Source organism: Lepidochelys olivacea, assembly GCF_965140295.1.
Source record: "Lepidochelys olivacea isolate rLepOli2 genome assembly, chromosome: 2".
NCBI classification, from domain to species: domain Eukaryota; kingdom Metazoa; phylum Chordata; order Testudines; family Cheloniidae; genus Lepidochelys; species Lepidochelys olivacea.
In genome coordinates, this window is record NC_140412.1 from 67,532,166 (window position 1) to 67,559,340 (window position 27,175).

General features: G+C 40.1%; 1 protein-coding gene across 5 annotated transcripts in view; it reads right to left on the reverse strand.

Annotated features, from left to right (window-relative positions):
- Positions 1–27,175, reverse strand: part of FAM110B (family with sequence similarity 110 member B) — a 212,912-nt gene that overhangs the window by 13,536 nt on the left and 172,201 nt on the right. For 4 of the 5 annotated variants that reach the window (XM_084618544.1, XM_084618545.1, XM_084618546.1 and 1 more), the window contains one exon: positions 17,840–21,392. The exons of the other annotated variant lie outside the window; for it this stretch is intronic. In XM_084618544.1, the coding sequence (XP_084474670.1) occupies positions 19,981–21,093 (1,113 nt within the window). In that variant the 5' untranslated portion in view covers positions 21,094–21,392 and the 3' untranslated portion in view covers positions 17,840–19,980. Of the gene's footprint in view, positions 1–17,839; positions 21,393–27,175 lie in introns of those variants that run through there. 5 annotated transcript variants of the gene reach the window in all.

The window sequence follows — 27,175 nt, forward strand, 5'->3', positions numbered from 1 at the left end:
TTATGCTCAAATAAATTTGTTAGTCTCTTAAGTGCCACAAGTACTCCTTTCTTTTTCCAGTTAACGTTGTTTCGTTGCTGATCAATTAGGGAACATGGTTGTTTAAAGTTGCACAATGCTCCCTTATAACTCCCCGTCATTTGGCAGCCGCCTGCTTTGTCCAGTGCTTGCAGGAACAGCAGCCCATTGCAGCTAGCTGGTGGGGGCTTGGAACCAGGGTGGACCAGCAGCCCCCCTATCAGCTCCCCGCTCCCCTAAGTGCCCTGTGCAGCAGCCGCCCAGCAGGCTACCAATTGCTGGGAGTTCAGCTGTCCCTCCCACCACTGCCATGTGCTGCTCCTGCCCTCTGCCTTGGAGCTGCTCCATAAGACTCTTGCTTGCTGTGGGGGCGGGGAAGGGAAGGAGAGGGGGGCTAATGTCAGGGTGTCCCCCTCCCCCCTGCTCCTGCACCCCGCTTACCCCATCTTCCATAGAGCAGGGGGGACACACAGATGGAGGCAGCTGCTGACTTAGGCAGCAGCTGCGGTCTGGTCTCAGCTTGCTGATCTAATTAACAAGGCAGTGTACTTCTGATCCCACACTTCATACTTAAAGGGGAAATGCACCTCTCTATCTCTCAAACACACACAGAGTGTGTTTCTCTGTCTGCCCTCCCTCCTTTCCTGCTGCCTTTTAGAGTGTGAGAGTTAACCCTTGAGGGCTCAGCCAATTGCTAGTTCATCATTTAGCAGTAAGGCATTCCCTGGGAAATATCTCACCCTCTGACGACTCCACCTCAACCAAGCTTCACAATCATCATCACTGTGTACAAGTATTAAATTGTTTGTTTAAAACTTATACTGTGTGAATGTATATATATATAGTCTTTTGTCTGGTGAAAAAAAATTCCCTGGAACCTAACCCCCTCATTTACATTAAGTCTTATGGTGAAATTGGATTCGCTTAACATCGTTTCACTTAAAGTCGCATTTTTCAGGAACATAACTACAGCGTTAAGTGAGGAGTTCCTGTAGAATGAAATTCAATAGGGACAAATGCAAAGTACTCCACTTAGCAAGGAACAATCAGTTGCACACATGCAAAATGGAAAATGGCTACCTAGGAAGGAGTACTGCGGAAAGGGATCTGGGGGTGATAGTGGATCACAAGGTAAATATGAGTCGACAGCGTAACATTGTTGCAAAAAAAGCAAATGTCATTCTGGGAAGGTTTAGCAGGAGTGTTGTAAGCAAGACAAAATTCTTCCATCTACTCCACACTGATTAGGCCTCAGCTGGAGTATTGGGTTCAGTTCTGGGTGCCACATTTCAGGAAAGATATAAACAGATTGGAGAAAGTCCAGAGAAGAGCAACAGAAATGGTTAAAGGTCTCGAAAACATGACCTATGTGGGAAGATTGAAAAAAATGGGTTTGTTTAGTCTGGAAAAGAGAAGACTGAGGGGGTTCATGATAACAATTTTCAAGTACATAAAAGGTTAAGAGGAGGGAGAAAAATTGTTCTTGTTAACCTCTCAGGCTAGGGCAAGAAGTTATGGACTTAAATTGCAACAAGGGCGGTTTAGGTTGGACATTAGGAAAAACTTCCTAACTGTCAGGGTGGTTAAGACTGGAATAAATTGCCTAGGGAGGTCGTGGAATCTCCATCATTGGAGATTTTTAAGAGCAGGTTAGACAAACACCTGTCAGGGATGATGTAGATAATACTTAGTCCTGCCATGAGGGCAGGAGACTGGACTAGATGACCTCTTGAGGTCCCTTCCAGTCCTATGCTTCTATGTGAATGCAGATCTAGTCAGTCAATGTCTCTAACATACCTCAGTAAATCTGCAATTGAGAGAAGGGGCATCCACATGACTGAGTACAAATTTTAATTAATCTTCATTAGACTTAGGCAACTCCCAGGGCACAGCATAAAACGTATGAGAGACATTCAGGTAATGAATTATAACTTGCAAACAGGATGTGCATTATTTATAGAGATTCTGTTAATTAGGGTTTTGGGGACAGGACAAGAAACCCTCCTTATCTGCTCATGCTATTCACATCCAGTTCTAGTAACTTGCTAAATTGCACTCAGCAAGTTTCCTCTCTGGCTTATCTTGAAGATCAATGTGCAGATTTATTTTTCATTAAGATAGCTCAGTAGGATACAGCACAAAATCCTTTTTGTGGTAAATACAACCAATGCAATTGAAAAATGAAGCAACACAAGGACACGTTGCCATTTAGATGTGCAAAGGGATAGAGAGAGAAGTAGAGACCCGCTTATGGCAGTTTGATGACCCTGGAGCTGTTTGAGATTTTTCATCTTCACGTTAAGTATTCACTGGGTTTTTTTTCTTACATTTTGGACAATCATAGCTAGTCACTGAGATCTTTATTTTTGAAGGAGAATCTACTGCTATAGGTGAATATATTTTTAGAGGTAATGAGGAACTTGTGCTGAGACACTAAGCTTTGCTCATTGGCTTGGTTTTTTGTTGTCCCATTTGACTACTCTTAATCTTAAATTGCAGGGTGCTTGAACACTTGTGTATCTCAGCATTTCTCAGCAAATACATTAGGCCCTTGCTTCACTAAGGCGTCTGCATTACAGTAGTTGCTGGGTGCTGCTCTTCAGCGACAGGAAGTTTCATTACATACAGTACATTCCATGCATCTTTGTGTACGTGCACCTCTTAAGCGCTGAGTACCAATTAATTTAGGAACGTTTAGAAATGCTGCAATCTAATTTGCAGCTAAGAAGCACATTATGCTAAATCTGTATCCTTTATACCCGTTAGCCTCTGGCCCCACATTTGTTTCATTTTAATACTTTTATAAACACATTTCAATTTTGAATTTTTAAAAATATAGTCCAATTCAAAACAATAAGGCGGCACTTGGGCCCAGATTTGTAAGGGTATTTAGGCATCGCAGCACTGAATGCAACAACATCTAACTGGTTTAGGAGCTTAAGTCTCATTTTCAAAAGTGATGTAAGCGCTTGGAAGCCGAAATCCTATTGACTGTCAATGGGATTTACACTCCTAACTGCTTACATCACTTTGAAAATGAGACTTCGGCTCCTAAACCAGTTAGGCATTACAATACTGAGTTCAGCAATGCCTAAATACCTTAAAAAGCTGAGCCTTAAATACTGCATTTGGGAAAATGTTGCTTAGAAAGATTGACAGACTAGATGAGCCAATATGTCTTTTCCCTCTGTGTTTCAAACACTACACTTTCTACATAAGAATATAAGAATGACCATACTGGGTCAGACCAAAGGTCCATCTAGCCCAGTATCCTGTCTTCAGACAGTGGCCAATGCTAGGTGCACAGAGGGAATGAAAACAGGTCATCATCAGGTGATCCAGTCACCCTTGGCTTTGATACCTTATGAGAAGAGTACCTGAGGTGTTTGATAATCAGCCACATACATAGTGCTCAGGACTTAGGCTCTTAAATGACTTAGATGCTTTGGAAATGAGACTTAGGAACCTAATTAAATCAGGCTTTTTGAGAAGTGTTACCCAAAATGACTAAATTAGCTGCCACATTCTAAAGAGTACAAGAACAGGTGCATTGTACATTTAAAATAAAACCCTATGCCATAACAAAATGTTTAGGTAGTGCCCACCATCCTGACAAATATCACAGCACTTTACAGACTATATGCACTCTAACACAGTCATCCCTGGGGAGGAACACAGACCATTGTTTCCTTATACTCCTCCATTTGTCTGTCTGTATTCCTCAGTCACCTCCTCTCATACTTTGATTGTAGGATCTTTGGGGCTGGGACTTTTTGTTCTGTGTTTGTACAGCACCTAGGGGTTCTGCTCCATGACTAGGGCTCCTAGGTGGTGTGGTAATACAAAAAATAAATAACACCACACTTTGTGCATCCACTCAAGGTCTGGACGGAATCTAGTCCTCAGTCTCCCATCACCAGCATGTTACCTACACCCTCATATAGATCATCATCCGCTAAGATTGTGTAGCTCACACATTGGTGGGCTAGAATCGATGAATGTAACTGTCACAGTTGAGACATGGGTAGTCTGACTTAGAGGTTGGAGTGTGAGTTGGGATCGAGGAGGTAGTCTGGGTCAGATACTAGGAGATCAGAGTCTGAGACAGGCCAGAGGACCAACAGAGAAGCCGGTGTCAGGCAGGGTGAGGTTACAAGATTGAGATCAGAATCAGGGAATAGGTAGTGCTGGGGAAGCCACTCTGAGCAAGGGAAACCCAGCTGCACAGTTAAGTTCCTATTCCTTTGCTTGGTTTAAACAGAAGCAGGGAATCAACTGGGATTCTTGGAGTTCCACCGATCATATCCCAGGACTGGAGTCCTGTGTCAGTGTTGAGCTTGTAGTTCTGGTGACTGTTAACAGGTCACTGCATGGAAGGTCAGATCTGTGGTCCCAGACAGTAGCAGGAAAAATCTGCTAAACAGGAGGATGTAAGGTCACATAGTTCCCTCTTTGCTCTAAATATAAACCTTCCTCCTCATGCCATGTAAATTGCTTGGGGTTAGTCTCCCTTACTCCCACACATAAATAAGTAGGTATAAATAGCCTGGGGGTGGGGCTGACTGATCTAGGGTGACCAGACAGCAAGTGTGAAAAATCGGGACAGGGAGTGGGGGGGTAACAGGAGAGTATATAAGAAAAAGACCCCAAAATCGGGACTGTACCTATAAAATCGGGACATCTGGTCCCCCTAGACTGATCCCACCTTTCATATCATCACCTCTATGTTTGGCCCTAAGGGTCTGGATGGTTTCCTGGGTGACTCCAGGAGCTGTTGTTACCACTTTTTCCAGACACATTACTTTGATTGAGCCCGCAGAGGGCCTTGCAACCAGTAACATGGCACAAAGGCTTTCTGGAGGGGAGATGAACACCACAATCTCCCCCGCTGCAACTACAGGATGAATTGAGTTAGGCAGCATGCAGTTACCAAAGCTGGAAAATACCCTCGAGCAGCAGGCGAGGGCAAGTGATCAGTGTTGCCAAAGGGGAGCCTCTTCTGAGTCGGTAGTACGACGTCCTGAGCAGCTTGAAGTGATTTAGCTTTCTGTCTTAGGTATCCATCCTAGTTACTCCTACAACCCCGCATCATTACAGTATCTGGGTGCCTCACAATCTTCAATGCACTGAGCCTCACAATGCCCCGTGAGGTAGGGAGGTGCCATTACCTCCATTTACAGATGCAGAACTGAGGCACAGAGAAGCTAATTAAGTTGCACTGGGTGGCACAGGAAGTCTGTGGCAGGGGAGGGTCTTGAACCCACATCTCCCAAGTCCTAGGCTCCTCCTTCCTCTCTCTTCACACGTATCCAATTCAAGTAGCAAGCAGGCCTTCCTCAACTTAGCTAACATATGAGATCCCACCTGTTATAGCTGCAAACAAATAGGCTAAACAAAGTAAAACTAATTGTTGACATCTTACATTCACTTTGCATCAGGGTGCGGCCCCAACTGTACACTGTTAAGTTTTGACGTTGATTTCACTGAGTGTAGGGCTGAGTAAAAACTGAGGAAGCACTTGAGAATTTGGCCCCCAGTTTTAACCATTTGTGTTACTAGCTGGCTATGAATCCTGGCATGGCATGTTACTTTGTTTTTTTCCATTCACCATACGAAAGGTAGAGGGGGGGAAAATGACCAGCAATTGAATTAGGAAAAACAACATATTGTAGTTTGACTTCCTTGCCTGGATTAAAGTTGCCTAGAAATTCAGTATATGATGAGCACACTTTTAAATACAGTTCCCACATTCATTTAGGACATTATATTGCACTTAAGAGGCACCAGTTGCTGCAAGTGCTAGGAACAAAATCTGGGAAAATCAAATATGACAGCTTTTTATTCACCAATTCTTTAAACAAAAGGGGGAAAAAAATCAACAGATGGACTCAAATCCATAAGCTCACAGGAAGGGTTTGCAGGGAGAATGAGTTAGTTTTGTGCCAGATACTTGTAAGCGGATATGCTCCAAGATATGCATAACGTGGATAAAGCAAATCAAGCTTTTGTCGAGACTTAATACTATAAATTTCATGCAGCTAGACATATTCACTGCACCCACTTTCCTAAGTCATTTGCAGGTCAAAAATTAATGCAGAAGAATATGTGAATTGTCTGGTCTACACCTGCTCCTCCCTCCTGATACTCCCCCTCAAAAAACATATTTGGTGAAATAAAGTTCTCTTTAGCTAACCAGTATTATATTCTAATTCTTAAGTAAGACAAAAAAACCCCAAACACTGTCTGTATCTTCCATAAATGTCCCCAATGCTTGGAATAGAAAAGATTGCGTAATCTCACAATAGCAAGACTAACTTCATAAAAGATTAATACATTTGAAAAGCAGGCCACATGTAAAAATACCCTTTTAAAGCTTCAAACATTATTACCATTTTTTAAAAATTGCATCTCTTCCAAATATATTTGCATAAACAGCTTATAACCACTCTCTCCAATTCTCCAGTAGTTCCAAGATTATTTTTTTCTTTTTCCTGCTCGTAAGATGGGAGTGGCCACTGTTAATACAATTGCCTTCTGCCCCATCACAATATGCCTACCATTATAAAGGCACCAGTTATGCCATTAACCTTAATGCTTTTGGAAGTAATATACAGGACATGCCTTTCTTCTGCTTCCATACAATGGAATAACTACTTACTGTATGTTACTTATCCCACCTATGGCCTCTCTATCCTGCAATCAGAGCCAAGTGGGTGGACCTTGCACGTGGTTTGGGGCCCTGGTTTGCAAACCCATTGCTTTCTCTCCATGCAGATCCTTAATTTAAAAGAATTATTTCAGTCCTGGTACCATCAGATTCTGAACTCATATATACAGGCGAAATAAAACATGCCACTCCCTCCTCTGGATCTGCCAGTGTGTCCCATCCACTTTCTGCTTTTACATTCTAAGCCTGTGCTTCTCAAGCTATCTGATGTGGGGGACTAGCAATTTTTTTCCCCTATGTGAGCGCAGACCAGCAGCCAATGGCTCGCGGACCAGGACCAGTCCACAGACCACCACTTTGAGTAGCACTGGTCTAAGCTCTTCAGTTCAGAGACGGTCTTCTTTTGTGTCTGGTATAGTGCTAACGACACTGTTGAAACTAACCAAATCATACACCAGGATGAGAATTATTAGCTCATTTTTTTTAACTTGGATTTTAAAAAGACAGATGAAAAGTAATCCAGGCCTGTGTGTCTCTGATAATTAACCCCCATACTTCTTTAAAGATTGCCGCCAAAGTCTCTGTATAAAGATGATTCATGCAGTGAGCCCAAGTCAACAGCATGAGCTATTTGGGACCAGCAGTATATGAGGGGTGTGAAGCCCTTTCCAAAGCCCTCACAGAGAAAAGGGCACCCTGTCAGCAGTTCTGGCTTTTTTTATGGAGGGAGCTCCTCCAGCTCAAGTGCCTGGTCTGTTCTGAGCTGCAGCAACGTGGCCCAAGGAGATGGACCGTCTCTAAAGTAAGCATGTTGCGGTTCATTTGCGGCTTTACAGCTCTAAAGCAGCAGCACCCTGAAAGCCACAGGCAGATCACACCGCAGTGGTGTATCATACATGGGCTCATTACCAAATACCTACAACAGAAAAATCCTACCCGACCTTGCTAAAGCAAAGATATTTTCAGTGGTGGATGCAAAAGATGGATACTGGTAATTCCTATCAGATGAAGAAAGTATCTAACCGCCTTCTGGACACCAGCAGGCCGATAAAGATGGCTGTGAATGCCATTTGGAATCAAACTAGCTGCAAAAGAATATCAATACTGCCAGCAAGATGTATTAGCAGGTCTCAAAGGGATTAGTATTATAGCTGATGGCATTTTAGTGTACAGGTGTGGAGACACAATGGAAAAGGCAATATTAGATCATGATCATAATCTCACTGAACTCCTAGAATGGGCTAGTGAGGTCAGCCGAAATCACAACAAGCAGAAGATGAGACAGTGACTCACTGAGGTACCATACATGGGATACCGTCTGACCTCACAAGGCCTGTACCAAGATCCAGAAAGATGAGAGTAATACAGCAAATGCCAAATCTTCAAACTCCGAGTCTCTGAACCAACTATTAGGACTGGTAAATTACCTGACCAAATTCCTCTCTTGCCTCTCGGATGTATGCGATCCTCAGACAATTACTAGATTCAGATGGCAACATGGATCTGGCTGCCCCAGCACGATACAGCTACCAACCACACGAAAAACTTAGTCACCACACATGCTGTGCTAAAATATTATGATGTGAAAGAAGCAGCTACTATACACTGTGATGCCAGTGAAACTGGACGTGGACTAGCCTGTGCATCAAGGTCCTTATTTCCAACAGAAAGATGGTACGCTCAAATTTAAAAAGAGTGTCTGGCAATAGTATTTGCCTGGGAAAAATTTGATCAATCTATACAAGGTCAAAAAGCCATAAATATTTAAAGTAATCATAATAAGTCATTTTAAAGAAACCACTCCTATCAGCTCCAAAATGCCTCCATCATGCAATTAAGATGCAGTGTTATCACCTAGATGTATGCTATAAAAAAAGGAACCAAAATGTATGTAGCAGACTTCCCTTCCAGAGGAGCTCTGCTACAAGAATCTGATACAAATGAACAAGACTACAAAATCTGTAACCTTACTGAAGCAAAAGAAACACAAGAAGAAATAGAAAGTATTAATCAAACCAACTATTTCCAGGTAAGGACTACAGAAAGTTCATGAGCATACACGACAGGATAAAGAATTACTAATTCGGACATCTGTTATTTTAACAGGATGGCTGGACACATGTGAAGAGGTTCCAGAGGCCACTCGTGAGTACTGGAACTATCATGACAAACTCAGTGTGCAGGAGAACATTATATTCAGAAACAACCAAATGCTTATACCTAAAGCCTTAAGAAGAGAGACCCTATTTTGAACACATCACAGCCACTCTGGGATAGAAGCATGTCTACAAAAAGCTAAGGGTGTAGTATACTAGCCAAATATCACCAGTGAAATTAAAGCTCTGATAAGGAACTGCAATGCACGGGCAGAATCGCAAGCAAGCCAGCAAAAAGAAAAAAAAAACATTGAAGATACATAGCATTCCTGACAGGCCCTGGAGTAAGAGGGCAATCAAGCTTTTTGTTGTAAACAACACTGACTTCCTCATCATAGTTGATTACTACTCTGACTTTGGGGAATTAGATGAACTATCAAACAGCACTGCAGCAAGAATAATAGGCAGAAGGCATGTCATGCCGGATTGGGTCATCTCAGATAACGGATCACAGTTCACCAGCAAGGAATGTGCACAATTTACCAAAGATTGGGAATTTAAACATATCTTAGCCTCCCCTACAACAGTCAGTCCAATAGCAAAACTGAATCTGCCATCAAAATTGAAAAAACTCTTAAAGAAAAACTTAAAGAATAAGGAAAACAAGTGGCAAACTACTCTATAGTGGAGAAATACCCCAAGGCATGACCAGAAGCTCTGTGAAATATCTAATGTCCAGACACACATGCACACTGGTACCTACAGCCAATGTGCTATTAAAACCTGAAGTAATGGAAGCAGTCACAGATCAATTACAGGAGAAGCGCAACAAGCTAAAACCTACTATGACAGATAGGCCACAAACCTTCCAGAGATACAACCTAGAGAACTAGTAAGAGTGTGATTATTTCTTCAAGACAGATCCTGCACATGGAAAAGGGCAATGTGCATGGAGCAGAATACTCCTCACCCCTATATTGTTGTGGTTGATGAACATACATATCACTGGAACCATAAATTCATCTGTCCAATAGACTATCCTACAGCCAAAGGAAACCCAATGAGGGGCAAGGAGGAACTGTGAGATCCTCTTAACAACGATAAGTGGAATATAATAAATTAACTGCCTAAGACACACATGACAGAGGTGAAACCGGTAGAACATGCCACCCTGCTATGTGAAAGGAGAAGCAAAACTGAGCCAAACACAGTAGCCTTTCCTGACACCATAAAAAAGTACTCCAGCATGAACGGACATCAAATCACCATCCAGATACAAAGACTTTGTACTAAGTGAATCACTGACTCTCTCAAACTACATCAACGGTTGCATAAATTCCATTAAGTATTTGTTGCATTATGTTTTATACATTCTGTTACTTAGGTATACTTTCTTAAACAGACATGACAAAGGGGAGACTGCTTCCCACCCACAAGTGGGAACTGCAGCTACAATCTCCAAGGGCCTGAGCTGTGCAATATCTTGTTTAACAAGATGCAGAATAGTCAGCACCACTTCTGAGAGCAGATCACAGTGACAACAGATAAGGAAGCAGTCAGTGCTGCAGCCCGGTTTGTAATATCTTAGACATATGAAATAAAAGATTGTTACTGAAAAACTTCAGGGATTTCTTTGCCTTATTGACAGAACCAGAACATCCAAGAGCTGATTTGGAGAGAAGCTGAGATGGGAACCTGGATCAAAGGAAACAGGTACTAGAAAGGCAGATTTGAGAGTCAGCCATATAAATACAGTAGTTGAAACTATGAGAGGATGATGCTACTCAAGAAAAAGATGTAAAGGGGAAAAAGAAGGGATCTTGGTCAGAGCGCTACAAAGAGTGGGAGATGGAGGAATCACTAAAAGAGAGAGAATGAAAGAATGACCCAAGAGGTGGAGGAAGAGTATAGAGAAGAGTGAGCTGTGAAAACCCAGAGACATCAAGATGCTGAGAAGGTGGATATGACTGACAGTGTCAAAAAGCAGAAGAATAGCACATATAATAGAACTCTTACTCATCACAAGACCATAATTTCTGAAAGTTACTACCAGCCAAGTTTCAGAAGTATGTCATTCAAATGCATACAGTTCTTGTTATAGAATTCCAATTTTTTTCATAAAGAGAAAAAATGCATAAAATACTCTTACTTTTGCAGCTACTACAAAGTGCTGACAGCAAGACTATTTTAAAATGTAGCCAACATTTTAAATATTTAAAAATGAAATATTTGAGTGACAAGTTTTCATGTTCACACTCATTAGCCCAGAACAGTAGGCTGTGGATGCACTATTCCTTTCAGAATACATGACCCACAAAAGAGTACAGCATCATTTGAAGCTTTTAAAGTGAATGTATTCTTGCTACAACAGATGCTATTTTGTTAGCTACTAGGATTTCCATGGTGACAAGGAGAGGGTGGTGTTAGGCAAATTTCTCAGTCAGAAATGCATTCCTGGTAGAGTTCCGCAAAGTTGACATATTCCATCATTGAAGATAATGCAAATAATTTCTCTTCAGAGTGAGGAATAAAATCTTTGATCTTTCTCATAAAGCTAGCGCTTGATTCAGCTCTATTACAGTTAATTGGAGTCTGCTTGTTGACTTCAGTAGGAGCTGTATCGGGATCTTGGTCATAAGGATTTAGGATTTTGCATGGAATTATATTACAGTTCTCAAGACAGGGACCCTTGTTCTCATTTACACTAAGGGCCCTTTGCCCAGCTCTGTCAGTGTGAAGGAGCCTTAAAGTGAGCGTGCATTTACACCACTGCCAAAATGGTATAAAGGGGCCTTATTTGTCACCTACTACTTCTAAACATGTGTGTCTCAATGTATGCGGTCAGATGTTCTCTCTTTACAATAAGTAGTTGTCAGAAAGTCTGTTTCTGGTCTAGATGCTTGGTCCTTTCCTGTAACAGAGATCATTCAGCTCCATGTCCCAGAGCCCCATTAAGCACTTTGTTTCTTATTGAATGAATGCAGTGACTTGAATCAAACATATACAGCCACCATGGATGGATGAAATTGCAGTGAAAAGTGAGAAGTCAGCGATACTGATTGGCTGCATTGTCTAAACATGTCTCCTCATTGTTGAATTCCTGCCAAAAACATTATCCTTCTGTGTTTACCCTTCAAAAGCCCTTGATCAATCAGATGGTGCATCTCCTTTTTAACATAACATTCTCTAATGCAAAAATTTAATTCATAACTCTGTATCATTCCAGAACCCATCAAAACACATTGATCATAATTTAATTTAGTAGCTGGAATCATATATTCTTAACTTCAATACTATTACTGTGTTCTAAAATATGAAGTGGCAAGTTTTCCTGTTGACCTCTTTCATGTACACAAGAGTTATACCAATTTTCCCCCCAGTACTTGTACAACACTGCAAACAGTTTTCAAGATTACGTACACCGTGTCAGGTCAATTACATTAAAACAAAACTGTGATATCTTTTTTGAGACAAATTAGAGCTCCCTCTGCTGGAAATATACCTGCATTGTCCATAACTCTGAGTGTCATGTTTACCAACTATGATGCTCAGCTCTAGCATTAGCAAAATTCTGTTTGTTAATTTTGTTCCACAGTTTCTGTTGCTATGTAGACACATTTTGGCGTGCACTTTGCACTTGATCCAAAGCCCACTGAAATCAATAGGAAATTGACTTCAATGTGCTTTGTAGAAAGTCTTTTTAGAGAACTGGCAATCCGCAAATGCTTGCTAGACTTTTAGGATGATAGCTATGCATTCTCAGGATGATAATATCAATGTGTATTTATACAGTACATTTCACAAGGATCTAAAGCACTGATAAAAGAATTGACATTCACTAAACGTGTGGGCCAACTGGGTACAAAGATGAAATGGCTATTCCTATTTAAAAACAAAACAAAAACAAACTAGATCTGTGATCTGACTCATTCTTAAAAGTCAAACGTGGTAAAGGTAAGAATTGTTCATATATAAATCCCCTCTGCAGAAACTGTGTCAAGGAACAAAAAAATCACTCATTTTCTCAGATGACTAGAAGCCACAAAAAGTTAACATTTATCAATAAATCAATCTTCTCTGTAATCTCTTTTGTATTACAGCAACCTCACCACCATTGTAAACACAGTTGATGTGAAAGTTAGGACTTGATTCTGAAAATCTTACAGCAGCAGTCCCATTGATTTCAATGGGATTAACTCGGGGAGTAGAGGGTACTTGTATAAATAGGGATTGCAGCATCAGACTCACTGTTGGTACCCTGTCAAAAGGTACTACAGAAGAGTTTGTATGAGGAGATACTGCATTATAGATACCTCACCAGCCCAAACCACTTCTGGCATTAAAAGGAAATTAGTTAAACTTGGATCCCATTGCTTCAAAGAGAAAAGGAGTATTTGTGGTACCTTAGAGACTAACAAATATATTTGAGAGTAAACTTTTGTGAGCTACAGCTCACTTCATCGGACGCATTCAGTGGAAAATACAGTGGGGAGATTTATATATATAGAGAGAACATGAAACAATGGGTGTTACCATACACACTGTAAAGGAGAGTGGAAGGAAAAGGCCTGTGTAGAGACCGTTGAATCGTGGAAGTCAATGAATGGTTACGCAGGTGGTGTCGGAGAGAAGGCTTTGGATTCTTTGACCACGGGATGGTGTTCCAAGAAGGAGGAGTGCTAGGCAGAGACGGGCTCCACCTAACAAAGAGAGGGAAGAGCATCTTCACAAGCAGGCTGGCTAACCTAGTGAGGAGGTCTTTAAACTAGGTTCACCGGGGGAAGGAGACCAAAGCCCTGAGGTAAGTGGGGAAGTGGGATACCGGCAGGAAGCATGAGCAGGAGCACGCGAGAGGGCAGGGCTCCTGCCTCATACTGAGAAAGAGGGACGATCAGCGAGTTATCTCAAGTGCCTATACACAAATGCAAGAAGCCTGGGAAACAAGCAGGGATAACTGGAAGTCCTGGCACAGTCAAGGAATTATGATGTGATTGGAACAACAGAAACTTGGTGGGATAACTCACATGACTGGAGTACTGTCATGGATGGATATAAAGTGTTCAGGAAGGACAGGCAGGGCAGAAAAGGTGGGGGAGTTGCATTGTATGTAAGGGAGCAGTATGACTGCTCACAGCTCAAGTATGAAACTTCAGAAAAACCTGAGTGTCTCTGGATTAAGTTTAGAAGTGTGAGCAACAAGGGTGATGTCATGCTGGGAATCTGCTATAGACCACCAGACTAGGGAGATGAGGTGGATGAGGCTTTCTTCCGGCAACTCATGGAAGTTACTAGATCGCAGGCCCTGGTTCTCATGGGAGACTTCAATCACCCTGATATCTGCTGGGAGAGCAATATAGCGGTGCACAGACAATCCAGGAAGTTTTTGGAAAGGATAGGGGACAATTTCCTGGTGCAAGTGCTGGAGGAAACAACTAGGGGCAGAGCTCTTCTTGACCTGCTGCTCACAAACTGGGAACAATTAGTAGGGGAAGCTAAAGTGGATGGGAACCTCGGAGGCTGTGACCATGAGATGGTCGAGTTCAGGATCCTGACACAGGGAAGAAAGGAGAGCAGCAGAATACGGACCCTGAACTTCAGAAAAGCAGACTTTGACACCCTCTGGGAACTGATGGGAAGGATCCCCTGGGAGAATAACATGAGGGGGAAAAGAGTCCAGGAAAGCTGGCTGTATTTTAAAGAATCCTTATTGAGGTTACAGGGACAAATCATCCCGATGTGTAGAAAGAATAGTAAATATGGCAAGTGACCAGCTTGGCTTAACAGTGAAATCCTTGCTGATCTTGAACACAAAAAAGAAGCTTACAAGAAGTGGAAGATTGGACAAATGACCAGGGAAGAGTATAAAAATATTGCTCGGGCATGCAGGAGTGCAATCAGGAAGGCCAAATCACACTTGGAGTTACTTTTAACATCTCTTGCTAGCTGCAACAAGAAGGGTTTCTTCAGGTATTTTAGCAACAAGAAGAAAGTCAAGAAAAGTGTGGGCCCCTTACTGAATGAGGGAGGCAACCTAGTGACAAAGGATGTGAAAAAGGTAATGTACTCAGTGCTTTTTTTGCCTCTGTCTTCACAAACTAGGTCAGCTCCCAGACTACTGCACTGGGCAGCACAGCATAGGGAGGAGGTGACCAGCCCTCTGTGGAGAAAGAAGTGGTTTGGGACTATTTAGAAAAGCTGGACGAGCACAAGTCCATGGGGCTGGACTATTTCACATTTAGGAACAATGTATACCTTCAAATCAGCAGCACTGCTATGGGTACCCGCGTGGCCCCACAGTATACCAACATTTTTATGGCTGACTGAGAACAACGCTTCCTCAGCTCTCGTCCCCTAATGCCCCTACTCTACTTGCGCCACATTGATGACATCTTCATCATCTGGACCCATGGAAAAGAATTCCTTGAGATATTCCACCATGATTTCAACAATTTCCATCCCACCATCAACCTCAGCTTGGACCAGTCCACACAAGAGATCCACTTCCTGGACACTACGGTGCTAATAAGCGATGGTTACATAAACACCACCCTATACCAGAAACCTACTGACCACTATTCCTACCTACATGCCTCCAGCTTTCATCCAGACCAAACCACACGATTTGTCTACAGCCAAGCGATTTGTCTACAGCTATTGTCTACAGCCAAGCTCTACGATACAACTGCATTTGCTCCAACCCTTCAGACAGAGACAAACACCTACAAGATCTCTATCAAGCATTCTTACAACTACGATATCCACCTGCTGAAGTGAAGAAACAGATTGACAGAGCCAGAAGAGTACCCAGAAGTCACCTGCTACAGGACAGGCCCAACAAAGAAAATAACAGAACGCCACTACCCATCACCTTCAGCCCCGAACTAAAACCTCTCCAACGCATCATCAAGGATCTACAACCTATCCTGAAGGACGACCCATCACTCTCACAGATCTTGGGAGACAGGCCAGTCCTTGCTTACAGACAGCCCCCCAACCTGAAGCAAATACTCACCAGCAACCCTCACCACACAACAAAACCACTAACCCAGGAACCTATCCTTGCAACAAAGTCCTGTCAAGGTTCCTTCCCCACTCTGAACTCTAGGGTACAGATGTGGGGACCTGCAAGAAAACCTCCTAAGCTTACTTTTACCAGGTTAGGTTAAAATTTCCCCAAGGTACAAATTATTTTACCCTTTGCCCTTGGACTTCCACTGTCACCACCAAACGTTTATCTGGGTTTATTGGGAAAACGTTGTTTGGAGACGTCTTTCCCCCCAAAATCCTCCCAAACCTTGCACCCCACTTCCTGGGGAAGGCTTGGTAAAAATCCTCACCAATTTGCATAGGTGACCACAGACCCAAACCCTTGGATCTTAGAACAATGAAAAATGCATTCAGTTCTTGAAAAGAAACATTTTAATAGAAGAAACAGTAAAAAGAATCACCTCTGTAAAATCAGGATGGTAAATACCTTACAGGGTAATTAGATTCAAAACATAGAGAATCCCTCTAGGCAACACCTTAAGTTACAAAAAAGACACACAGACAGGAATATTCATTCTATTCAGCACAGTTTATTTTCTCAGCCATTTAAAGAAATCATAATCTAACGCATATCTAGCTAGATTACTTACTAAGTTCTAAGACTCCATTTCTGTTCTGTCCCTGGCAAAAGCATCACACAGACAGACACAGACCCTTTGTTTTTCTCCCTCCTCCCAGCTTTTGAAAGTATCTTGTCTCCTCATTGGTCCTTTTGGTCAGGTGCCAGAGAGGTTATCCTAGCTTCTTAACCCTTTACATGTGAAAGGATTTTTCCTCTGGCCAGGAGGGATTTTAAAGGTGTTTACCCTTCCCTTTATATTTATGACAAGCCCGTTGCCAACTGTGTGCACATATCTATTCAGGGGACACCATCATAGGGCCTAATCACATCAGTCACACTGTCAGAGGCTCATGCACCTGCACATCTACCAATGTGATATGTGCCAGCAATTCCCCTCTGCCATGCACATTGGCCAAACCGGACAGTCTCTACGTAAAAGAATAAATGGACACAAATGAGACGTCAAGAATTATAACATTCAAAAACCAGTTGGAGAACACTTCAATCTCTTTGGTCACTCTATTACAGACCTAAAAGTGGCAATTCTTCAACAAAAAACTTCAAAAAGAGACTCCAACGAGAGACTGCTGAATTGGAATTAATTTGCAAACTGGATACAATTAACTTAGGCTTGAATAGAGACTGGGAGTGGATGGTCATTACACAAAGTAAAACTATTTCCCCATGTTTATTCCCCCCGCCCCCACACCCACTGTTCCTCAGACATTCTTGTCAACTGTTGGAAATGGCCCACCTTGATTTTATCGCTACAAAAGTTCCCCCCCCCGCCCCTGCTCTCCTGCTGGTAATAGCTCACCTTAAGTGATCACTCTCCTTATAGTGTGTATGGTAACACCCACTGTTTCATTTCTCTGTGTATAGAAATCTCCCCACTGTATTTTCCACTGAATGCATCGGATGAAGTGAGCTGTAGCTCACAAAAGCTTATGCTCAAATAAATTTGTTAGTTTCAAAGATGCCACAAATACTCCTTTTCTTTTTGCGAATACAGACTAACACGGCTGCTACTCTGAAACACTGAATCCTAGGAAGCAAGTGCAGAATACTAGCATATGTCCTACTCAATTACCTAGTTATAAAGCTTTCCTGATTATTATTTCTCGCTGCCAACGGTCAAAGATAGCATAGATAGCATAGAATGTTTCATCATTCTTGAAACATACCACTTAATAGACAACAACATGAGAGCATTTTTATATTGGTTTTAAGTTCTTTATTTCTTAGCTGGACATCTGCATTACATTTGGCTTTAATCCCTTAAAGAATTACTTTCTTTGGCAAAACAGTTACTGAATGGGGTAGAATTCACAGTAGGAAAATATGTTTGAAAAACCAAAGTGATGTCAATGCCAGCTTAAATCCACAAAGCTTAAAATATATCATAAATGTACTTGTACTTTAAATATATATATTCCTCTTTTTTACCTTTGTTGGAAACAACAAAGGTGTATGCCATAAAACCACCCAGAAAAATGTGTAAAACATGTAGGTTGCCTTTTATATGTATTTCCTTTTCATGAATAATCACTCTGTAAACATAAAAAAACAAACACAATTTGTGCAAAGTGCTGTATCCAACAGCGGAGTCCACTATTCTTTGTACTCCAACTCCAGCCTCACGCCAGGTCTTCTGCACTGAAAAAGAACTGAAACTTCCCTAAAAGTAAGAATGCTACATGCAGTTGAGAACAGTAGTGCTAAAGGTGTAGAGGCTCCTTGAAATAAAATAAAACCTGACTTTGTAAGCACTTTTAATACTGAAATTTATAAATATGCATTACCGAAGAAAGATTCAGAAGAAATCAGAGGTTTGTTGGGAACAGATGCAATACAAGGGAACAATAACATTGCCAGATAAGCGTGCAGTAAGAATGGAAGAAGCAGGCTAGGAGACCGGATAAACTCTTCTAGTTCTACAGCAAGATGTTTCTATAGTTACAGTTAAAAGAATTAATGTTCTGCAAAGCGGTTTTGGGGAGAAATCTTCGACTGGAACTACTATTTAACCAAGATTTACTATAGCACCACAATTAAATTACCCACTATTTTTTAAAGAAAGATTAAAAAAATCTAAAACAAAGGAAAAACACCACCAATACCTGCACCAGGAGCTATTTATTAGCATAACACTCTTCTTTTTAAAGATTTAATAACAACTGAAGTATATACAAAGTATTACAGCATTTACACAATAAAAAAGTTTCCTATTAGCTGATGAAGTATAAGGTAGTGCTGCAATGTACTTCAGAGCATGAATACAATAATAATGAAGCAGACCACTGTACTTTCAACTTCTCTGCTACCACACACCACAACTGTCGGTTGGAATGACAGTTAATTAAACCATCGGGAAGACACAGATTGTCAACAAAATTGTAACAGATTAACGTGCAGCACTAACCATCATAAGGAAGGGGAAAAAAAGCTACGTACTGTCATGTTTCTACACTTTCCTAGAGTTGTAACAAACTTTCACAGCCTTAGATATAACATATGCAAGACAACATAATCACAGTTTCTCAGATATAGTTTAGCTATCGAGTGTATTTACTTCTTAACAGGAGGCTTTATACTGATATGGCTGTGTGTTTCCATTTTTGTTCATGAACTGTTCAAACAAATCTACAAAAACTTAAAAGACAGCATGGAGTTTGTAGTCATGGTGTGCTTGACTAATAAAGGCATTCAATATCAGCTATAGAATCTAATCATTCCTGTCAAAAGTTTAAGACTAGGAATCTTTATTTAACAAGAAAAGAAACAAAGGAACAAAAACAAAACAAAAACCCAACACATCATTGAAGACATTTCTATCAGTCAACTTTCTTTGACACTTTTTAACCTCTCCATCAGTGTAACATGAAACTATTAATATTTTTACACTGAATCAAACTCAGGACTCATTTAGGCTATGAAAGGTCAAGCAGCTTTGCTAAACTACTTTCACTGTAAAAATGAGGGAACTTAGAAAATTAAAAGCATCATACCCCAAACAGTGCTTTAATAAAGGTGGATTTGCGTATTTTAACAAAGGATGCATTATTCTCTGTAGTTTAGGAACACTTTTACGTGAGCCAATAAATCCCATTCCACAGAAGATCAAGTTTCTTTGCCTATTGTTGTATGTCTAAATCTCTTATTTTGGCCAATTTTGCCTTGTCTTTTAAAAGGATTCCATTTCAATTTAAAAGCTAGTAATGTCAGTTAACAATATCTGTATTTAAGACACAAAAACGTGAGATATAAAAAAACACAAGGAACTATATAAATATGAAGAAGTCATATAATCTTTTCATGTAAACAATTTGATTATGATGAAGCCCTAATTAGATTCTGGTCTTAAACTTTTGGCAGATAATGTGTATGCTCAGCCAGGATTTGTAGTGTTATTGTTCAAGTGGAAGCCAGGTCAGTTCACATGTTGACAAGCATGCAACTTAAAAACATTGCACAACAAGCAACACAAAGAGATTTGAGAAGTGTACAAGACTTCAAGTAGACTTCACAACCCTTCACAACTGAATATTCACAAAGTTACGGTCCTTGCTTATTCTATTGTGGATTTCCTCTCACACATGGGACACTTTCTGTGACTCTCTAGCTTGCTTGATGCTATACAACCACTTGATGATTCTGGCATTTCTTTCAATTGCAGAAATGCCATATGGCACACGGTCATTGGCACTGTCATCATTTCTAAGGTCACTGTTGCTGTCCTGAGACTGTTCACAGTCTGAGCTAATCATGCTTGCACTGCGAAAGTTGAGGGATATAATATCAGAGTTAGCCCTTGCAAAATTTTCCATCCCAAGGTTTTCAAGCTCTTCAGGATCCAGTCCACAGTAGTTAAAGAATCGTTCAACATCTGCATCAACACGAAAGTATCTGTCACTTAAATCTGATTTTGATCGTTGTAGGGAGGGTCTTCGACTGACTCCACAACTGGATTCTACTGTGTCGATATCTGGGGATTTCAAGGTGGCGATGGCAGTAATTTTGGGTTTTGGAGGCAGAGGTGGGGCTGAACTACTGCAGGGTATTGCTTTTAAGGGCTTACCACTAGTTACTTTTCTAATGTCTGATGAGCTATGGGAAACGTGCAAGAAAGTCTCCGCTGACTGTTCTAAGAGCCTCCTGCTCACGTTGGAGTTGCTTTCTTGAGGGCTGCTCCGGCCCTGGGTGGGGTAGACCTTCAAAGATTCTGCAAATGAATGCCGGTTCAGCTCTGCTGAATCAGATCTGTGGGGAGGCCAGTTTCGTGAACTATGTTTGTGACCTGAACCTGAGCTGGAGCCTTCAGAGCTATTAATGATGTTTTTCAAAATCTCTAATTTTAAATTTTCTCTCTGGACACCACTCTCAGTCTTTGCATTGTTGTTGAACACTTTCAGGGTAGGGCTACCCAATGCTCGCTTGGCGGCAGGGCAAACTGGTGGCTTTGCAAGCACTGCTGGCTTTACAGGCTCTTGTTTGGCATTGATGACCTCTTGGCTCTTTACATATTTTGCTTTATCGGCTTCTAGTCTCTCCACAGCACTAAGTCTTTTTGGATTAGGCTCTGCCTGCCTGCGAAAATAGTCTGGTCCTTTGTTTAAGATGCGAAGAGGAACGGCAGATGTGAAAGTAACAGCAGGACTGACTGGTTTCACCATGCTACCTGTCTGTAGTGTTTCTGTAGGCATGTTTGGTGGTCTTTCCCCCGCAGCCGTTTTGGATTCTTCTCTGGGAGCTTCTAAATGCACGGTGTAGAAACATGTACATTAAGCACAATGAATAGCAGATGAATCTTGGAATTGGAGTGTTAGCAGCAGTGCCTCGTCTCACAGCTCATTAAATAACACTGTTTCTTTTTTAAAGGCAGCCTTTGTACAAAAAGGCCACCAGACACAAGTCCGTATTAATCTGCTCTGCTGAATCCTTTCTTCTTGCTGAAAATGTGGGAGTCTCGTTGTTTTTTTTGTGCTCAACTACAGGCAGTGATCTGAAACATAAAATAACCAACCACATGTTAGTATCAGTGTGTGACATCACAGCTATAGCAACAGAGAAATTTTGTACACTCTTTCAGTTACTGGCTGAGTTACAGCTGTGGGCAGTTCAGAGGAAACAGGCAGTCCTATCTGAAACATTCCATCAGGCCTTTGCCGAGTGGCATATGTCTTTTTGACAGAGTAAGCAAACCTGGATTAATCACTCTCTCTTCATGGATATTTTCATGCATGTATTATAATGCATTTTTAAAATAAGACTTTCACTATTAATCACAATCTAAAGTTGGGTTTAAGAACATTATAACTGAAAATCAATGAAAAACATCCATGCATTTATATATGATAGTTTGCATTCACATTTCCACATCTTATGCCATTTCTCACTATCTCTTGGCTACCTTTGTGTTACTTTTCCTTTGGGCGGGGAAGGGAGGAAGGGAGGCAATGTGATGCTGTATGTATATGGGTGGAATGTGCCAATTTGGGGAGGTTATGCAGTCTCACCTAACTACAAGGTGGTTGTTGAAAGATAATTTTCCCCACTGATACTAGTGTGTTTTAAGCTAGCTAATTTATGTATATGTTTTATCTTGAAAAATAAGAACACTTCCAGGACATATTGCCCATAAAGATAAAATTTGAAAAATATCAATGTATTTTCCTTTATATTTCTTTACATTAAATGCTCAGGAAGATGAGCGCGGTTGCAAAGTAGGAGTAAGTGGAGATCTGTAATATTTCCAAGTGCACCCAGTAGGCATTAATCCAGCATCAAATCCATAATTAAAATGTAGTCTAGCTAAAGATACAAGCTGCATTGCAAAATCTGTTATAACCTAACTCACTAAACTTTGATGATGAATTTACTTACTAAAAAGTAAATTATATCAAAGATCCTTGAGTGTCATGGCTTAGATTTGGGCAACTTAAAGAACGTATTTATGAGTTTGGAATGTGTATAACTTCTGCTTCTTAAATTTTGAGGCAATTGTTCAAGTATTAAATAGAGTACTCTGGCTAACCGTGAATGAAGTTTACATTATCCAAATTATTTTAAGATTCTGTCATTTAATTTTGGTCACACCAGACTGTAAAGCCCAACCTCAATGTTGTGTCCAAGTACTTTAATAATTTTTCCCACATAAGGCACTCAGGGGCACTTACCAATGTATCTTACCAATGTTTTTCAAATCAGTGATTTGGCTAATGGAGTTTATTTGCTCTATTACTGCCCCATTGAGCCATGCTGCCCTTTTCAATATCCCATTTCTCTTGTCATTGAAATATATATATCTATCTTAAAAAAAGAGCTTCTTCAACAGTACCAAGAAATGCACGTAAAGCCTCTCGCAGAGACGGACTGCTTTAGTATATTTTAACAGGCCATGCATTTCCATCATATTATCAATAAACTGGATTATCATCCTCCTCAGTGTTTAGTACTCAGCTGAATTACTATAGAAAGGTAAAAGATTAAAATTAAAGATACAATTATTTAAAATATTTAAAATATTCAGGAAAAGAGCAAGTATTTGTTCAAGCAGATATGATATAGACATTGAACATTCCGTCTAAACCATTCAAGGTCAAAGCAAGCAAATAAAGTATACAAATACTGTAATAAGATTATAAGAAAAAGATGAGCTCTCCCTATAAGCTTACTGTCAGATGTATTCTCCAAATACAAACTAATATATTTTGTTTGGTGATGAACCAGACACAGTTTCAGTCCAACTGAAAAGGCAGTGCAATGTTAATTAAGTCTCTCTTTCAGGGTTGTTTTATTAATCCCAGTGTTAACTCCTCAGCAGTCTGACTTCTTAACTTTCAAGACCGTATTTCAAAAAAAGAAAAGTCCTCTTCCCTCATGGAATCAAAATAGATATCAGCACTATTGTTTTGTAATTAGGAACCAGATTATCAAAAATACTGAGCACGCTTGTGTACATACAGTTGCGTGCACTTATGCATGCAAATACCTAATATGCATTCACAAATCAAGTTTGTGCATATAATCGGTTTAGAGCTTTGTTTCTATGTTTGTACAAATACCTGACCAGTATATACATAGGGTATTTGTGTGCACAAATCCTACAAATTATGCAGGAACACTGGCCATAAATTTCATAAAGAATGATAATATTTTGCACTTAAAGAGTGCCTGCTATTCAATGGCTTTAAAAGCACTCAAGCAAGCAAGACCACAACCCTCAGTTCCCTCCACAGCCATTGTCATTAGGCCACTATGATCCTGCCTCAGAAGACAGTCTTCCAGCTGCATTCTCTTACCTGGGGAGCAGACCAGCACAATACTACAGAGACACAGTATTTGTGAGAAAACAAAACATCACAAGCAAGATAATTTTGGAAAATCTTAACTAGTCACAGGCTCAGAACAGTCCCAATAAAAACACCACTTAACTAGTCACAGGCTCAGAACAGCCCCAATAAAAACTGGAAAGCATGCCACACACCCAGTGCTGACTTCAAATTAGTATTAAAATATTTAAAAAGAGTACAGTATGACTCTGTGTGTGTGCAAGTAAGCAAGTATGGGAGCAAAGGGCCTGATACAAAAGCTCTATGAAGTCAATGAAAAGGGTCTATGAAGGGAAGAAACAAAGCCAACCTTACTCTATGGTTTAAATTGTATTACTGATGTATTGTACTTAAATATCAACATAATTTAGGTTAGAAAAGTTTATTAAACCTTCAGGTCAGAGAACTAAGCCTGACACTCAGATGCAGTTACAAAAGATGGTAACTAAAATATAATAGTTTACTGAAATTATACTAACAAACACCCTAAGTACACAGCCTTTCTGGAATGTAAAAGAAATATATAAAACCAACCAAAGTTGCAAGCACTATTATTAATATGATGTTACTGCACAATTCAAGTTTACTTTCTCTTTCCCTCACACATACCACTATATTCTAAGCAAAAAGCTAACAATGGTAATTGACAAAAAGAAGAGCATTTCATTTCCCTACATCTCTGTTGTTTGCCTTGTGGAGTGTATTCTTTCCATACCACACAAGTGGTATAACCTTTAACTGTGTTTACATGGGGTTTATTTACAATAACAGTGTACACTGAAATAATGTTAAAGTTGCAGCACATCAGTAAAAAGCAAGGGGGGAAATCCTGGCCGCAGTAAAGTCAATGGGGGTTTTGCCATTGACTTCAATGGGGTCACGGTTCTATCCAAGGATAACTGCTCTTAACTCACACTGCAAGGGAGAGGGCTGGAGGGAGGCAGGAGGAAGCACAATACCAAGAGATAATAAAGATTACCAGCCTTTACTCTGTCAACCCAGATTGTCAGCCTTTGCTTTGTCTTGTCTGAATTTTTAAAGGCTCAAGTCTATTTTATTTTCAATTTTTTAAAAGTACCTATCACAACCTTTAGACACATTTACATCAAATATATACATCACTCAAATTAAAAACATAACTAAACACAACTAATTGACATAAACATAGCTAACTGACATCAGCTCAAAGGACTCAAAGAAAAAATCCCAAATCACAAAAGAGATCTCACTTCCCATGTGCCTTGGAGATCAAACTCAGGATCCATTGGACCAAAGGGGAAAGTACATTTTAGAGCTGTGGGTCCCATTCTGAAGTGACAGTGGCTTGGGCCTGGTCTACACACACAGTTGCACTCGTTCAACTAATGGGGTGTGGTTTAAACTGATATAGTTACCCGCTGGGTTTAACAGCTAGTTCAATTTGGTTTGATCCTGGCTTATATATGTATAACTTGTATCTGTAAGTTTATAAATATAAACTAAATATAAATGTAAGCTAGAATAAGCCAGTAAACTGATAAGTTTCTTGTAATTGTTTAATTTTTTTCAGTGTTTAAATCAATTTTAAACTGTTGCAACTTGTGTGTGCACAGAAGGGCTCAGATGATGTCTGTTGTCAGGATACAGCATAAGGAGAGAGACAATTTCTAAGATAGCTTATGACTCAAACCACAAATCAAAGTGCTGATTTTCAATTTCACCTGGAAAAAAAAAAAAACTATAAGGAGCACTGATGTAATATGTTCCCTGCAGTAAGAGGCACTAAACAGTCAGGAACAGTCTACACGGATGGAAGTTTCGGAGTGGTCTTTAAGAGTTGCCTCAGAAGGACTGTATTATATTGATCCATAGAAGCGACAAAGGCTTGGATAATTGTAGCAGTTGCCTTTCAAGAGGAAAGGCTGAAATTTTGTTGACCACTGCTACCTGCCTAATGCGTTACTTAAAATAAGCACTTATTCAAGAGAGAGAACTAGCTTTTCCTGTTATAGTATTTTCTTCACAGGATTTTACCAATGGCCCGACAGCCTCATGCCAGTTCTATTCTATTCTTACAGCTCGTGCAAACATACACATCAATTCTTGATACTGAACCTCCTTATGAAATGTTTAAAACAATTTTTGAGTCTGTATAAGAAATCAGTTTTCTAACCTGAATATCAGTTGTTGCATCCTAATATATCAAAAAGTTCCATCCAATATTATGGAATAAGGAATGAAAAACTTCAATAGAAATAAAAGTCTGGTTTAGTTTCATAAAGACTGACTTGGTTAACTCTTAACTTAAATCCAACCAAAAGGATTTTTTTATATTAAATTAAATATTTCCTTCTAATCTGAAACTTTCCATTATCAAAAACCAGTCATCAGTTAATATTAGTTCTATTCTACTGTGCAGTTAAACCTGTGAAGTTTAGACTAGAACCCCAGCATGTTCCGAAACAGAGCTATGAACCATGTTATAAATGCCAGGATTCTAGCAAAGAAAGAGTATCCCAAAATTCTATTTACATACAAACGCCAAAAAAGTGGCTGAGCAACCTAGTACCTTTTTCATCACAAAGGCAGGATGTAAGCATATGTTTATTGTTTGACAGGAGCTAGAGTATGTCTTTGATGGAAAACCTAAAATAAGAAATATTCTTTTCTGCTGTAGAATCCTGCACTGTTCTATTTTCAACCCAACATCCATAATCTACCCTCAGTTATACCTGCTTCTGGATAAATACTTTTCTATAAAAATCTGCACAAATACTCAAGAAAGCCCAGAAACAAAACCTCCTTTTCTTCCACCTCGAGACCAAAACCATTATGAGACATGTATAGGTCCCCACATTCTTTAGAGGAATATTACGAGCTGTATTTGTAAAAGCAGTAATGGTAATCAAGTCTGTTTTCTCTATGCCCCCATACTGCTCAGAACAGAATTCACTGAGGAATAATTCAGACTGTCATTTTAAAAAGTAAAAAGGTTTACTAATGTGACTTTTTTGTAACTACAGCTCTTTGTGAAGATTTCTATCTCAGTATATGTTTGATTAGAATGATTCACTAAAAACTCTGCAGGGGCTTGGAAACATTTCCTCCTCAGTCACACACCTGCAGACTACATTTATTTCTATGGCAATGACTGATAAATATTGTAATAGGTAGATGCATTTTATATACATGTATAGTACTTCTTTCAAACAAACAAACTTTCAGAGATTGCATGAAACTTTTGCCGGATGAATTAAGCTTCACTATAAGTATCAAAACTGTATACATTTAAAAGAAACCTCTCCTGTTAATTAAACCTCTGATATTAATAGGGAAAGAAATGTTAAATCTAACTAATTTTTTCATCGTTTATGCTGTGTGTTTACCCATTGCACTTTTCTTAGCACAAACAATGTTTACTAGGCTATTTTTAGTGAGTTTTTACTTGGGGTTTTCATGCACATATAAGCATAAT